General features: G+C 37.8%; 1 protein-coding gene across 1 annotated transcript in view; it reads left to right on the forward strand.

Annotated features, from left to right (window-relative positions):
- The window catches only part of LOC137641382 (RING finger protein 17-like), a 1,982,860-nt gene that overhangs the window by 1,869,342 nt on the left and 98,502 nt on the right, over nt 1-15,016 (forward strand). The window contains exon 32 of the mRNA XM_068373901.1: nt 4,442-4,558. Within this exon, the coding sequence (XP_068230002.1) occupies nt 4,442-4,558 (117 nt within the window). The remainder of the gene's footprint in view (nt 1-4,441; nt 4,559-15,016) is intronic.

The raw sequence follows: 15,016 nt of genomic DNA on the forward strand, positions 1-15,016 counted from the left end.
GCTAAGACTGGGTTGTGTGATGTCGCCGTGGTTGTTTAACTTGTATGTTGATGGAGTGGTGAGAGAGGTGAATGCTCGAGTGCTTGGATGAGGATTGAAACTGGTAGACGAGAATGACCATGAATGGGAGGTAAATCAGTTGTTGTTTGCGGATGATACTGTACTGGTTGCTGACGCGGAATAGAAGCTTGGCCGATTAGTGACAGAATCTGGAAGGGTGTGTGAGAGAAGGAAGTTGAAAGTTAATGTGGGTAAGAGTAAGGTTATGAGATGTACGAGAAGGGAAGGTGGTGCGAGGTTGAATGTCATGTTGAATGGAGAGTTACTTGAGGGGGTGGATCAGTTTGAATATTTGGGGTCTGTTGTTGCAGCAAATGGTGGAGTGGAAGCAGATGTACGTCAGAGTGTGAATGAAGGATGCAAAGTGTTGGGGTCAGTTGAGGGAGTAGTAAAAAAAAGAGGGTTGGGCATGAACGTAAAGATAGTTCTGTATGAGAAAGTGATTGTATCAACTATGATGTATGGATCGGAGTTGTGGGGAATGAAAGTGACGGAGAGACAGAAATTGAATGTTTGAGATGAAGTGTCTATGGAGTATGGCTGGTGTATCTCGAGTAGATAGGGTTAGGAACGAAGTGGTGAGGGTAAGAACAAGTGTAAGAAATGAGTTAGCAGCTAGAGCGGATATGAATGTGTTGAGGTGGTTTGGCCATGTTGAGAGAATGGAAAATGGCTGTCTGCTTAAGAAGGTGATGAATGCAAGAGTTGATGGGAGAAGTACAAGAGGAAGGCCAAGGTTTGGGTGGATGGATGGAGTGAAGAAAGCTCTGGGTGATAGGAGGATAAATATGAGAAAGGCAAGAGAGCGTGCTAGAAATAGGAATGAATGGCAAGCGATTGTGATGCAGTTCCGGTAGGCCCTGCTGCTTCCTCTAGTGCCTTAGATGACCGTGGAGGTAGCAGCAGTAGGGGATTCAGCGTTATGAAGCATCATCTGTGGTGGAAAACGGGGGAGAGTGGGCTGTGGCACCCTAGCAGTACTAGCCAAACTCGGTGAGTCCCTTGTCAGGCTGGTAGGAACGTAGACAGGAGAGGTCCCCTTTTTTGTTTCATTTGTTTGATGTCGGCGAAGTGCCTTGGTATATGTATGTATGTACAATAAGAAAATTTTCATTGATATATACCCATGGAAATTAGTGTATTGAAACTGAATTTAAATCAGATATCTGCAAAATTTGGAGACGAAGCAATAAATGGCAAGATAATTTGTGGAAAAAATATGTGCTTTGTATATTAGAAAATACTTCAATGCAGGTGTGGCAGAAATTTAGAAAAATTAATGGTTTGTGCATTTAACCTTAAAATAACATTAATGCATAGGGGCTCACTATTTCACGATCCATCAAAACAAGAGAAGCAATTTCATTGAAGTTTGAATCGGCAAAAGATAGCTGCTACATAAAAATATTTATTCAAGAGGAGCTGGAATTAGTATTATTAAATTGTAGTTCAATAGGCTTCGGTAAATCTATACATTTTGATATCATAAGAAATTTAGGCCCTTTGGCTAAGCCTATCTATATGAGATTTACAAATAAGTGGCTGTCCATGGAATCGATGATGTCAACTACTTCCTTAATTGATAACTATGGAGATAAGGATTGAATTAGTGTTGCTGTCGCTGATTCCATTAGGTGTGATTGTACAGACCAATCCTAAAACCACAAACTCTACCACACATATGGCAAGTTCAGTTGGGATTCAGTGGGAGGATTCCCATAGTATTATTTTGTCTATGTTCCCTGCGTTGCTGTCTTGCTAGGGTTTTATCATCTTCCAATTAAGTTACCCCCGCACTGCTCAATAAATGCCACAGTCAGTTTTTTTGGAAGCACTTCAAAGTCTTTGTATTAAAGTTGCATTTATTAAGTGTTGCCATAATGTTATTTTTATATCTTCATTTGATCCCCCCTGGGTTTCGGCATGCATAGGGGAGCTGTATGTACAAGACATGACAAGGGAAGCGGTGTTCTGGCATAGGTATAATATGTCCAATCCATCTCAACTATCTTTTTGCTAGTGTAACCCCTATGCTGATTGATTTGGCACGTTGTAATATTTCTCTTTGCAAGACTTTATCTCTCCACTTATTCCAAGGATGTGTTATAAGCATCCAGGTTTTATGTAACGATGGCAGGCAGTCCAGGATTTTGTACAATATAGGAGGGTGTAGAGGCACACAGCTGCTTGGACTTTAGCATCTATCTTTAGGTTGTTGTTATCAAATACTCTGGATCGAAGATATCCAAAGGATGCTGATCCATGGTTGATTTGGAATATGATTTCTTCTTCTGTGTTATACTTATTGGAGAGCATTCTGACAAGGTAAGTAAAACTTTTGACTTGTTCTTTATTTCCTCCATTAATTTGGAATGTTAAAGGCTGTTCATTATTATTTATCTGAGCAGTCACTTCTGTTTCAGTGATATATATTTTAAATTCCATTGCATGATGGAGGAAACAGTTTTGAGACTGTGTTAAGAGAGCCTCGTGTGTGGGCTACGAGACTGCAGTCATGGGCATATTGGAGCTCTAGAAGATGTGCTATTGTGTTTTTTGTTTCTTCCTGGAGACACCTAAGGTTAAAAAGACTACCATCAAAGCAAAATTGAATTTTAACATTGTCATCAGGATAATGAACTCGATGACTGAGGTGACTACTGTGAGAAATATGTTGAAGATGACAGGAGCCTGGACACATCATTGTTTCACTCCATCTTCAACATTGAAGGGCTCAGACCTACTGTTGCCAATTTTCACTTCAAGAAGTTGATGAATTTCAGTGGGACACCAATGTCGTGAGATCATAACCCTTGCTAGAATTTTACCAGCAACAGCAAGGAGAGATATGCCTCAATATCTGTCTCATATCAAACGATCTGTTTTCCATGTGTAGTTTGTAATTATATCAGGGTCTCGGAATTCTTTTGAACTTCTAAAGTTTCAAGAGTCCAGATGGACAACATAAGGTTGTGAAGGCGCTGATGGAGAAGGTGTCTGGCCCAGGGCTTTTGTTATTTTTCAGGGCTTTGATGGCTTCTTTAGTTTCAGTAAAGGTGGGCTGGTCATCAAAGACCATAAATGGAGGTAGTGTTGGGACTACGTCCATGATGGTGTGTTCTTTGGGGTTTCTTTGATTAAGAAGGCCACTGGAATGTTGGGCCCAACGGTCAAGACTTTCTTTTTTATCTTTCAGAAGTATTCCTTAAGAGGACCGCAATGGTGTTAAATTGCGTTTTATCCATAAATGGATTTAAGCTCATTGCATAAACCGTGTTAGTCGTTTCTATCTAAAAGACAACAATTTTGCTGAGTGAGCAAGCCACCACTTGTTTTCCATATCATGTAATATTCTCTGAGTTTTGGCTCGAATTTTTTTAAATGTAGTCTATAGTGAACAGGAGCTTGGGATTGAGAGACAAGCATTATGTGCTCTGTCTTTCTTTTTGTTGAGATCATGTAGATCTTCAGCATTTTTATTAAACCATTCCTTGTGGTGATGTGTTGAGAATCCCTGGATTTCCGCTGGTGAGTGATGGATTTGTACATTTAGGTTTGACCATTCATTATCCATATCTATGCTATTGCAAGGCTTAATAAGTGGAAGATGAGATATATTATCTTCAATTGAGCTTCAATAGTTTTCCCTTGTATCAATGTTTTTTTAAAACATTGCAATTCAGTTTCTTGCAGAAGGTATTTAAGGGGTGTGGGGGTCTTATTTTGAGCCTTAGTTTGTTTTAATAAAGTTGTGGTCTGTTGAACATTCGGCACCTCTCATTGCTCTATTATGACTTACTTCGTTTTGGTCGTGTTTTCTTTCCCCACTCTAGCATTATAATCACCTAATATAATCAGTCTATTATTACGAGGTGTTCTGCAAATAATGGAATCTAAAGTTTCGTAGAAGGATTCCTTAACTGCATCAACAGAGTCAAGTGTTGGAGCATATGCACTTGGGAGGGTTAAATATCGACTTCGGGAGAGTAGGATACGCCAGGACATTAGCATCTCTGATATGCCTACTGGGGATTCAGGGATATTTTTGTAGCAGACTGTTACAAACTGCAAATCCATGTATTCTTCATTTATAAGATAACCCTTCCAAAAGAAGGTGTAACCCTCCCCAACCTCATTATTATTATTTAGTAGTAGTAGTAGTAGTAGTAGTAGTAGTAGTAGTAGTAGTATTGGACTGAATGACCTCCCAAGCCCATTACTCATAAAAACCCAATTTTTCATTTCAATATTTGTATGTAGTATATAACAAATATATACAGGTTATTGAGGATGTTTAAGTCAATATACTATTTTGATATCCTTTTTGTAAAGATTTCATTGCTATATTAGATAATTGATTATTAAATATATATTTTCTCAGGTTCATCTGTTGCTGAAAGAGCATAGCCTTGATGTGATCTCGTTATTAGTGGATAAGCTGAAAATATGCCGGAGAGTAAAATCTAAGTTGAATACCACAGAAGATTCCTGTGATGTAGTAAGTTAAAAAATTTGTTAAGGTTACTGTAGCTTGAGATAACTAATTGAATTGATAGTAAACGACTAAGCATGTGATATTGCATAATATGGTGTATAGATGATTTTCTTTACTTAATATTTTTATATAAGTTGCTTCAATAACACCCTAGAGGTTTGAAATCTACAAAACATGATTATGTAAAGAAAGCAGTTTTGAAATGCATGCTTACATCCATTTGACAGATCACAAGTGAGTGCATTTTTCTATATTTAATTTCTAGTGCTGGGATATTCTAGAGGTATTCAGAGAGAAACTACTTATGACTGACTTCATAATTCAGTTGTATGAAGTTCCTCTCTCTTAAATGAGCTAAATTTGCTTCCTTCCCTATTTTCAAGTTCATGACTGGCACAGAAAATTACTGAGAGAATTATACAAGTTTGTAATCATATGAAAGGTAGATACAAAAAAATTTAGTCCACTTCTAACCATAATAAAAAGTAGAATTTTAATAAAATTAATTTTTTCTATGTTTACCTGATGTTCATATTGCTTTTGTCTCCAAAAGTTTAGTTAAGTCAGCATTACCCATTAAAATTTGAAAAATTACCTTTCTTATCCATTCAATATACTAATGCTGTTAGTAAAATAATGAGACTAACAGTGTCTACCGACAATAACATGATGTACGTCGTATCGTCATCATGTCTCACAGTAAAAAAATTACCTGTCCTCTTCATGCCTCTAGTCAATGTGGAGGAAGGCAGCCATGTGTGTGAGCATCAGGTGAGAATAAAAATAAGAAAATATATTAAAATTTTATCTTTCTATGAATCTCCTTTGATGTTCATATTGCCAACTCCTGCATTCTAGTGGAGGTGAATACTTTACTTACTTTACTTTATCTGGTCCTGTAGAGCAGGGGAACCCTACTCTCTACAGAACCTCCACGGTCGTTTTATGATGTTCATTTGGGAGCATTTAACATTTCACAATGCGTATCATTCGCTGACTTTGATCATCATTGTCAAAACACTCGCAGAATAAGAAGGTCTTCTTTTTCCTCTTGAAATCCTTTATATCTACAATTCTTCGAATGTCTCGTGGGAGCCTATTGTTTAGTCTGGGGGCAGCCTATTCAAAGGCTCTAGAGCCTACAGTAGACATGTATCTAGGTTCTGATAGTTTGAAACCATCTGTAACTATTCTCGTGTCAGGACGATTTGTTGGTTGCACAATGTGCAGCAATTTTCTTTGATATTTTGGATGACTGGTTCTGATAACTTAGTGGGTTATTGTACATATTTTAAATTCAATTCTCGCTTCAATCGGCAGCCAATGTAGATCAATTAGTATAGGAGTGATCCTTTCTCTAATGGAACACCTTTTATTAGTCTTGCTCCTCATTTTATTATGTTTTGTAATTTTTTAAGTTTTACTTTTGGTAGATTGTAGTAGATGGAGTTACAGTAGTCATTTCTGGTAATCATACAGTTTATCACAAGTTTCTTTACGGAACATTCATCCAGGTACTTTATAATAAAAGCAATATTTCTTACATGATAACCAGCAGTTTTTACAACATTATTTATTTGGGCATTGAGAGACAATTTGCAGTCAAGAAATACGCCTACTGTAGATCACAATCTTTATTAGATATTGGCACTGAGTCATTATTTATGTTTATTTGAAAATCACCCAAGCTTCTCACAGTGTTTCTTTTTCCCACCACTGCAAACTCAGTTTTGTTCTCATTTAAGTTTAGTTGTTTAATTGTCATCCATTCTCTAACACTATCAAAGATTCAGTTTCGAGTTTCAGTAATATCGTCTATATCATTTATGGAGAAGTAAAATTGTCTTATCTGCAAATAGTTTGAAATTCACACCATGCCTTTACAGAATAAGATTGGGCCAAGTACTCTCTTTTTAAAGGTTCATATGGTGACTAAGAGTTTCCAATTTGTACACAATAATTTCTGCCAACCAAGTAGACTGTCGGGTATTCGAAAGCTGGATCTTCAACGCCGATGAACCGTAGATCATTTAGTAGCAGTTCATGCACAACTGTATCAAAAGCAGCACTAAGATCGAGTGATATTAAAATACCTCATTTATTTTCATCCAGCATGTCATTTACAACATAGCAGATGGCTGTCTCCGTAGTGTATAGTTTTATGTAAGCAGATTTGTTGTCCGGCAAAGCTTCTATTACTTCTAAGTAACTGACTAGTTGTTAAAGAATTACATATTCTAGCAATTTTGAAACAAAGGATAGATTCGAAATAGGTCTATTTGAGTTTAATTCCTGGTAATCTAGAGCACTTTTCAGAACTGGTGTGACTATAGCCATTTATCCAGATTTGGGAAACTTATTCATCAATGCTTGCATTTGCTATTTTCATAATAATTTCGGCTAGACTAGAAAAGTTTCTCTCTCCAATTACTTCAGATATTGGCATAGGATTGATTGCGCAGTTTGTTTTCTTTGCTCTTTTTATAATCCTGGTGATGTCGACTTGTGTTGTGTTGTTAAATCTCATTAATTTTATCTGTGTATCTGGTGTATCATTAGTCTAATGGTGAATATTTACAAATGACTGGGTTATATTTTCAATTTTGTTTTTAAAGAATACTAGAAAATACTTGCTAGTTTCTGGTCACTGTATCCATCAGGTAGCTTTTTTTCATTTACATATCACATTACAGTATACCATTTAGGAGACGATATAGCTTATTTATGTCTGTTCCTGTTTGCGGATCTTTCTCTTTTAGTATTCACGTGTTTTCCTTCTTAGTAGGCAGTTTTATTGACACACAGCAGTTTTGTATTCTATCCAAGTACTTTCAGTTTTTAACTGATTCCACTTTTTCTCAACGTCTTTTTTCCCTCTTTTTAACAAAAGTATCTCCATCAAATCAAGGATATTGGTCTTTAACAGTTATAGTGTTTTCCATCAGTGGGCACATGGTATCATATTCACTTTTACTCACTCTGTTATAAGTGATCGTAAGACAGTTAACACACACAGCTCCCAACAAACGTTGATTGTCATGATCACAAGGAATGTTGATAACATCGTTTATTTTCTTTGCAACTTCTTCAATAAATATGGTAGGAGGAAAATTTGCTTTATATCTAAGGTAGACTTAAACGTAATAAGTTTGTTCACTGGGGAGATAGTACATTTCTCTTCAACATTTATATCAGATACAATGTTATTCATTCCATAACTCAAAACTAGGTCCAACGTATGCCCAGTTAAAGTAGTTGCACAGTCGACATTATTCACCAATTGATATTATTCCAATAACTCACTAAATGCCAGAGTGTCAAGATAGGATGCATCATCCATCCAAAAATTGAAGTCTTCACAAATAACTAAATTATTTTTCATTCCATCACTCAAAACTAGGTCCAACATATGCCCAGTTAAAATAGTTGCACAGTCGACATTATTCACCAATTGATATGATTCCAATAACTCGCTAAATGCCAGTGTCAAGATATGATGCATCATCCATCCAAAAATTGAAGTTTTCACAAATAACTAATTTATTTTTCTCCATGATAATCACCTCATTTGATGCACTGAATTCTTCAAAAAAGATACTAGTAATTGTTCTCAGAGGTTTGTAGACTGTAACAAAGGATATTTTTTCTTCTTTTGCGTAAAGTTTTTTTCTATATATTCAAAGCTTGTTGCACTAGTTCTTTTTAACATTTTGAGATTTGAATAATGAATCCGACACCCCCACCAGACCTACCCTCTCTCGGAATGTTTGGTACCTTTAACAGTGAAGCATTTGTTGACAGAATGCCCCAATTATAGCAACTTAAGAAATAGATATCTGTTTGAGGCTCGAGGTGAGGATGGCAGATTCATTCTTGTCAGGATTTTGGACGTGATGTGTCCTATGCGAGTGGCATTTTTAGATTTATTTCAGAAGCAGGTCTTCTGAGAACTTTTTAACTTTTATAGTAACATCTTAACTTTTATGGTTTTAATGGAATATTCTTTAATTTTTTATATATAATGATATCGGATTATCCGGATAGCTAGGTTGGGAGCGTCGCGGGCTTCTGTTTCAGAGGTCCCGAGTTAGGTCCCCCGCCAGGACGTGGATACCGTGAGACCTTCTACCGGGGGTTACTCCACAGGGTGGTGCCTGGGGGGAGGTTAGAGGGGGCTAGTGATAGTCCCTGCTGGCTTATGGTCGCCCGAGCAGAATGATGTAGATTGTCTGAGTGGAGACCTAAAACCTGCAACTTTAACTTTTTTTATTCAATGACCTTAGATGTCAGGATGCCAGAAAATTTTAAATCAATCAATTGGAATGTGAAAGAAGCTGTGTGTGGTCATTTCAGTGATCTTAGCCTTTTCAATGTAATTTAACCACGTTTCACATAATGCTAGTATGTGCAAGTATTTCTCGTTTATCAATTGTCGAATTTGGATAGTTTTATTACCAACAGATTGTATATTTACCTAGCCACAGTTTATGACATCCTTGGTATCCATGATCAGTATTTTCTGCTAGTCTTTTTCAATTCCAAGTCATAAACTTTGCATTCTCTAGACTTTACTTTGTGGTCACTTGGTTTGTTTAACTTTGTGCAGTTAATACACTTTGGCCTTTGTGAGTTACATTCCTTAGTGGAATGTTTTTCTGAACATTTCCCACAGACTTTATCATCAGTTTTAAACTTGCAATCTTTTTCAAGATGTCCATACCTCTGACAGGGTGGCAGGTGATCACATGGTATCTAACACGTGTGTCATATGTACCCTATCGCAACATAAATTTATCACCATTATTCTGAATAGCATTTCGAACTTCAGGATCACATTTCAGCACATAGTGGGTAGTCCCACCCGCAGCATTTTACTTCAGTACCACATCCATCTTCTATTTTAGGTTTTGGATATGGTCTAGGTAATGATTTCTTTGAATCAAGGCATTTACTACTTCCTCTTCATCATTGTACACATTGCATATCATTATTTTTGGTTTTAATTTTTCGATTTTTCTCGTTTCAGTGTTGGCAACCAATGTGAATTTTGTTTGCAGCCTCTTCTCTGATCGTTTTGTTAGCCAAGTTTACAACAACATTTCCATTTGAAGTTGACCTTGTGTTAAGTGCCTGTTCAACCTCGTGTTTTCTTTCAGTAATTTTAGTTGTATTTGTGGATTTAATTACCAACATATTTTTTTCTTTAACTTTGTCAGTCTATGTCATTTTTTCTGAATTTGGGTCCATCAATATTTGAAGAGTTGCCTTAATTGATTCCATATTCATAGCAAGATTATCTACTTTCTCAGTGAGGTCTATTGTCTAGGTGGAATTTGCTGCTTGTGCGCTAAGGTCCGCAACTTTGTTTTCCAATTCAGCAATTCTTGCATCTTGTTTGCTCAGAGCCTCTTCCCCTTTACTCTGCTCTTCCTTCAATTTTGATATATATAACTTGGCAGTTCTGGCTTCACCTATGCAGTGTGGGCATAACCAATTTAGGTTTCTTATTTCATTATCAGTGATGCCTGTCATTATATACACACATTTTTATGATAGAATCTATTGCAATCACATCCTGTCCATTTTTCCGGTCTCCCTTCGTGGTTTCATATATGAGGCAGAAAAAGTTAGGGGCAGACATGGCGTACTGTTTCTTCTAACTTTGATTTCTCCATAAGTTTAACTAATATCTTTTCAATGATATTCTAAGTGAGAAACAGGACACGGGGCGAGTGTTGAACGGAGCTCCGCGCAAAACACGTCTACACTTTAGCAGCACTCACTCATGACCAGAGGAAGAAGAGATAGAGCATTTTGTTTTCAATAAACAATTAAATAATGTCATAGCCTTACTTGTCTAGGGTTTTGGGTACCCTAAGCTCTAGACTGACATTTATAATTATTACTTTTATCACCTAAATATTCATTTATATAACAAAAAAAAAATACTATTACCATTGAACTATACCTATAATTTGTGACAAATTAAATTCACAATGTTATCAAACGAACATTCCTAGGAGCCATTTATTCCTTAAAGTCCAACAATCATGACTATGTAAACTAGGACTCTCTAAGGTTATGTTTAGCAAATATAGATTTGGTAAGCCATTGAGCTGTTGCTAAAATCCTTTTGAAAAAAGAATATTTTAGCAAATAGTTGAGATGTAGCTTAGGCTACTTCCTGTATCCTTAACCCCAATTTTTAAAACTCATTAGGTTTGGATCCAATTCTTATTGAGCTTTTGTGATTAGATATTAGTACTGAAGGCCATTGCACTCTTAGAGGTTGTGTTGTAATTCTAATATCACAAAATAAACTAGGCACATTATTTCTAATGTCTCTATGTTCATGCAAATATTATGGTAAGACTCTAACCAGTCAAGGAAAACTATCTTTGGAACTAATTGCCTTTTCCTTTTTTTAAAGAAGGATTATGAAAAAATTATGATGAACCTTTAGTCTTTAAATTCAGTTTTAGATGTGTAATCAGTCAAAAGATAAAACCATCATATAGCCATCAAAGAGTACTATAAAAGATATTTCTTGCAGTTCACTAATTCGTTATCTTATGGTAAATTCAACAGAAATAAATATTTTTCAGCGAGATCTTAACCAAAAACTTTTTAAAATGTTCAAAACAGGAACTCTTTAATTTAAATATTGTAACACTATTTCTAAATTCTGTCTCTCCCTCAAAAAGAAATAATACTGGAGGTCTTTAGCAAGGCCCAAAAACACCCACTACAAGAGCTAATACAGTACAGTACAGACAAATATAATGCTACAGTATATGCTCAAGCCTAGAAATCAGTATAGATTTATACCCTTCTTATTAAAGAAAATTTAACAAAAAAGCATAAGATTGATTATAAGTAGTTCTAGTAACTAATAAATTCCACGACTTACACCAATCAAAATTAACATTGTTTTTTAATATACTGTACCCATCTTTTGGAGCACATGATTGCCAATCTAGAGGGCCTCAAAAGCCATCTGCTTTGAAGGATATGGTGGTTACATCCCATTCGGTAAGACTCAGGTTGTAAGGGTATTGCAATATTACCCTTGAATCAGGTTGTCTGAGGAAATTGGCTTTTCACACCAAACCCCCATTATTATTATTATTATTATTATTATTATTATTATTATTATTATTATTATTACGACTTGCTAAGCTGCAACCCTAGTTGGAAAAGCACAATGCTATAAGCACAGGGGCTCCAACAGGGAAAATAGCTCAGTGAGGAAAGGAAACAAAGAAAAATAAAATATTTTAAGAAGAGCAGCCAGATTAAAATAAATATCTCCTATATAAACTATAAAAACTTTAACAAAACAAGAGGAAGAGAAATAATATGGAATAGTGTGCCCGATTGTACCTTCAAGCAGAGGCCCATTCCCTTTGACCAAAGCATAGCTGTGAAAGGCATCCTGCTGTATCTAGAAACCCTGAATTTGTGTATCACCTGTCAAAGCATGTAGGCAGGTGTAAAGTTATAAGATCCAGATATGCTTTTGGGTGAACAAAACAAATCTTTTTGTTCAATAGGGTTGCAAACATGTCTGCATATTAGTGTATATAGCGAACATTCTATTGGACATTTTATTTTTAATGCTAAGCTAATCTGTCAAGAAATATGATTTTATCTTAACTATGAAGAAGAATTATTCCTCAAATTTACCCAAATAAATAGTATTTCCTCTATCCGCTATATGGATTGTGATCTTGTTCCTCCTTGTTTCTAGATGTACGCCAATGCTTGCAGTGGTGTCCGAGAATACCATCACTGTCTTCATTACCACCAGTATTTGGTGATCCTGAAGAGCTTTGAATATTGCTATAAGGTCCCAGCAATTGAAAGGAAGAGTTGATCCCTATGACATACATTTTTAACATGTAAAAACCCTAGTTTTTATTATTACTAGCCAAGCTACAACCCTAGTTGTAAAAGCTGGATGCTATAAGCCCAAGGGTTCCAACAGGAAAATAGCCCAGCGAAGAAAGGAAATAAGGAAATAAATAAACGATATAAGAAAAAAATTAACAATAAAATATTTTAAAAACAGTAACAACATCAAAACAGATATGTCATATATCATCATCTCCTACGCCTATTGACACAAAGGGCCTCGGTTAGATATCACCCGATGTCTTTATCTTGAACTTTTACTTGAATTCTTTTCCATTCATCATCTCCTACTTTGCACTTCATAGTCCTGAGCCATGTAGGTCTGGGTCTTCCAACTCTTCTAGTACCTTGTAGAACCCAGCTGAACTTTAAGTAAACTAATCTCTCTTAGGGAGTGCGAAGAGCATGCCCAAACCATCTCCATCTACCCTTCATCATGATCTCATCCACATTGTGTACTCGAGTAATCTCTCATGATTTAATTTCTATTCCTGTCCTGCCATTCAACTCCCAATATCCTTCTTAGGGCTTTGTTCTCAAATATACTAAATCTATTGAAGATTGTTTATTTGTCATACCATGACTCATGTCCAGAGAGTAACACCAAACTCTCTAAACTGATTTTTGGGCTCAAGCCATGACGTCCTGATGGAAGGTTCCTTCAGTAGCTTCCTGAGGGTATATATGACTACAGTAGATATTCCCAGAGAATTAAACTAAAGGTTTCACAGAATTCTAACTTCTGGCGCGAGTACCCATAAGGTTTCCCTTTAGGATATCGTATAATAACGGGACGTATGCTTGACACGCCACACAGCTATCTGCACCCCACATAGCGTTTACGCTTCGAGGGGGAAGTGTGGCAAGTATCAGGAGGAGCCGTTACAAAACTCTCCTCCTGCGTTACTGTTACGGTACCTAGCGATGTAAACAAATGGCCGCCATAGCTGGCCGCCATCATTGTTTACGTCACATCCGCTCACTTCATTCCTGATTCTGTAGCGTTCCTGACAAAGTGTTTTTTCCCAGTGTTCGCTATTTTATTGCATCATGTCGCAATCTTCAGCCTCGCCTTCTTCTGGAAAGTTGAGTACCATATTCTTGTATTGTATAAATAAGTTCTACCCGTAAAGTAACGTCTTTTTATCTTTAAATCTTGTGTTTTGTGGCTAAGCTGTGCCCCGACCGGAGGCGTCATGTTTCGACGCTGTTGCTCGCCTCACATGTTTTATTTAGTTAGCCAGAGCAACCTTCCCGGTCTTATAACTAATAACTTCATTAGTTATTTAGTCTTCATTGCTAGGAATTAGTTATATTATGTGTTAGTATTCGTTTAGGCAACTGTGTTAGCCTACCCCATGCTGGATTGCTAGCCTAGCCCCTAGGCTCAATAGCCTAGTGTTCATGTTTACTTCTTGCATGATATAATAAGTGTTCCTAGAGTTATTTTTATAAAATGAAGATATAGGCATTTATACAAACAAGATTCCGTGATTGCACAGATGTTATTTCGCCTTCTAGGGAGTAAACAATGGGTTTCTGTGATATTGGTAGTCGTCTCCCTTGCCCCTAACCTATTGTATACTCCCTTCCTCCCCAGTTACCTTTCCTAAGGTAATCTCCTCCCTCTGAGGTAGCCTAGGCTACATCCTATCCATCCTTACCTCGATATGCTTTCGGGTAAGGTTAGGCTTGGATTTTCCTACCCCACTCCTTGCCATAGTACATGCGCTTTGAGTCTGGGACGGAACCTCAGAGTACCAATCGTTCGCCCCCCAGCTCCCCATTAGGAGAATGTACTCTCCTTCTGGTCCCTGCTGGAGGGTGAAGGTGGTGGGGCTCTGCCCTTCCCCCTAGTCCACACTTGGTTGGGTTAAGTCCCGTCCTCCTTGTGGCCTAGCGACTTGTCCTCCTCTAGGAGACTAGCTCACCTAGCCTAGGTTAGGCAGTCCATGGGATTCTGCTTCTTTATAGTTTAGGACATGACATTAGTGCTGTACCTACTCTGTGCTAACCTACCGTAGGCTGGAGAATGGACTCTTCCTACTTAGACAGGCTAGCCCTGAACAGAACCCCCCTTCCTCTCTGGGGGTGCTGGTGGGAACAACGCTCCCCCCATACACCCCCCCTCAGGACCCTCTCCCCTCCCCCTCTATCCCTTTGGTGTTGGCTTAGCCTTCACAGCCCTGTCTGCCGTCCTACAACGCCACCGAGAGCCAGTGGGTTGCCGGTTCGGCTCGGTCCTTTCGTTGGTTAGTCCATACTGCTATGCTGCCCGCATATAGTCGAACTATGGGTTAGCATTCGTCGGTCAGTCTGCCGGCGGAGGACCTCCCTTCTTGAGTGTTCTTCGGCCCTCCCTTGGGCCGCCACTGGCAACATAGCCGACTGCAGGCTCTCTGCCGCTGGATGAAAGGGAGTACCCCTCCTTTCATTTGAACACTCCTTCCGGAGAAAGATTGGATTGGGTACTGGGTATTACCCTTCCCTCTCTCTCCCTCTAGTGCCGGTCCACTGCCGCCCCCCACTCTGCCGGCGCCAGCTGTC

Source organism: Palaemon carinicauda, chromosome 5 (genome assembly GCF_036898095.1).
Source record: "Palaemon carinicauda isolate YSFRI2023 chromosome 5, ASM3689809v2, whole genome shotgun sequence".
Lineage (NCBI taxonomy): Eukaryota > Metazoa > Arthropoda > Malacostraca > Decapoda > Palaemonidae > Palaemon > Palaemon carinicauda.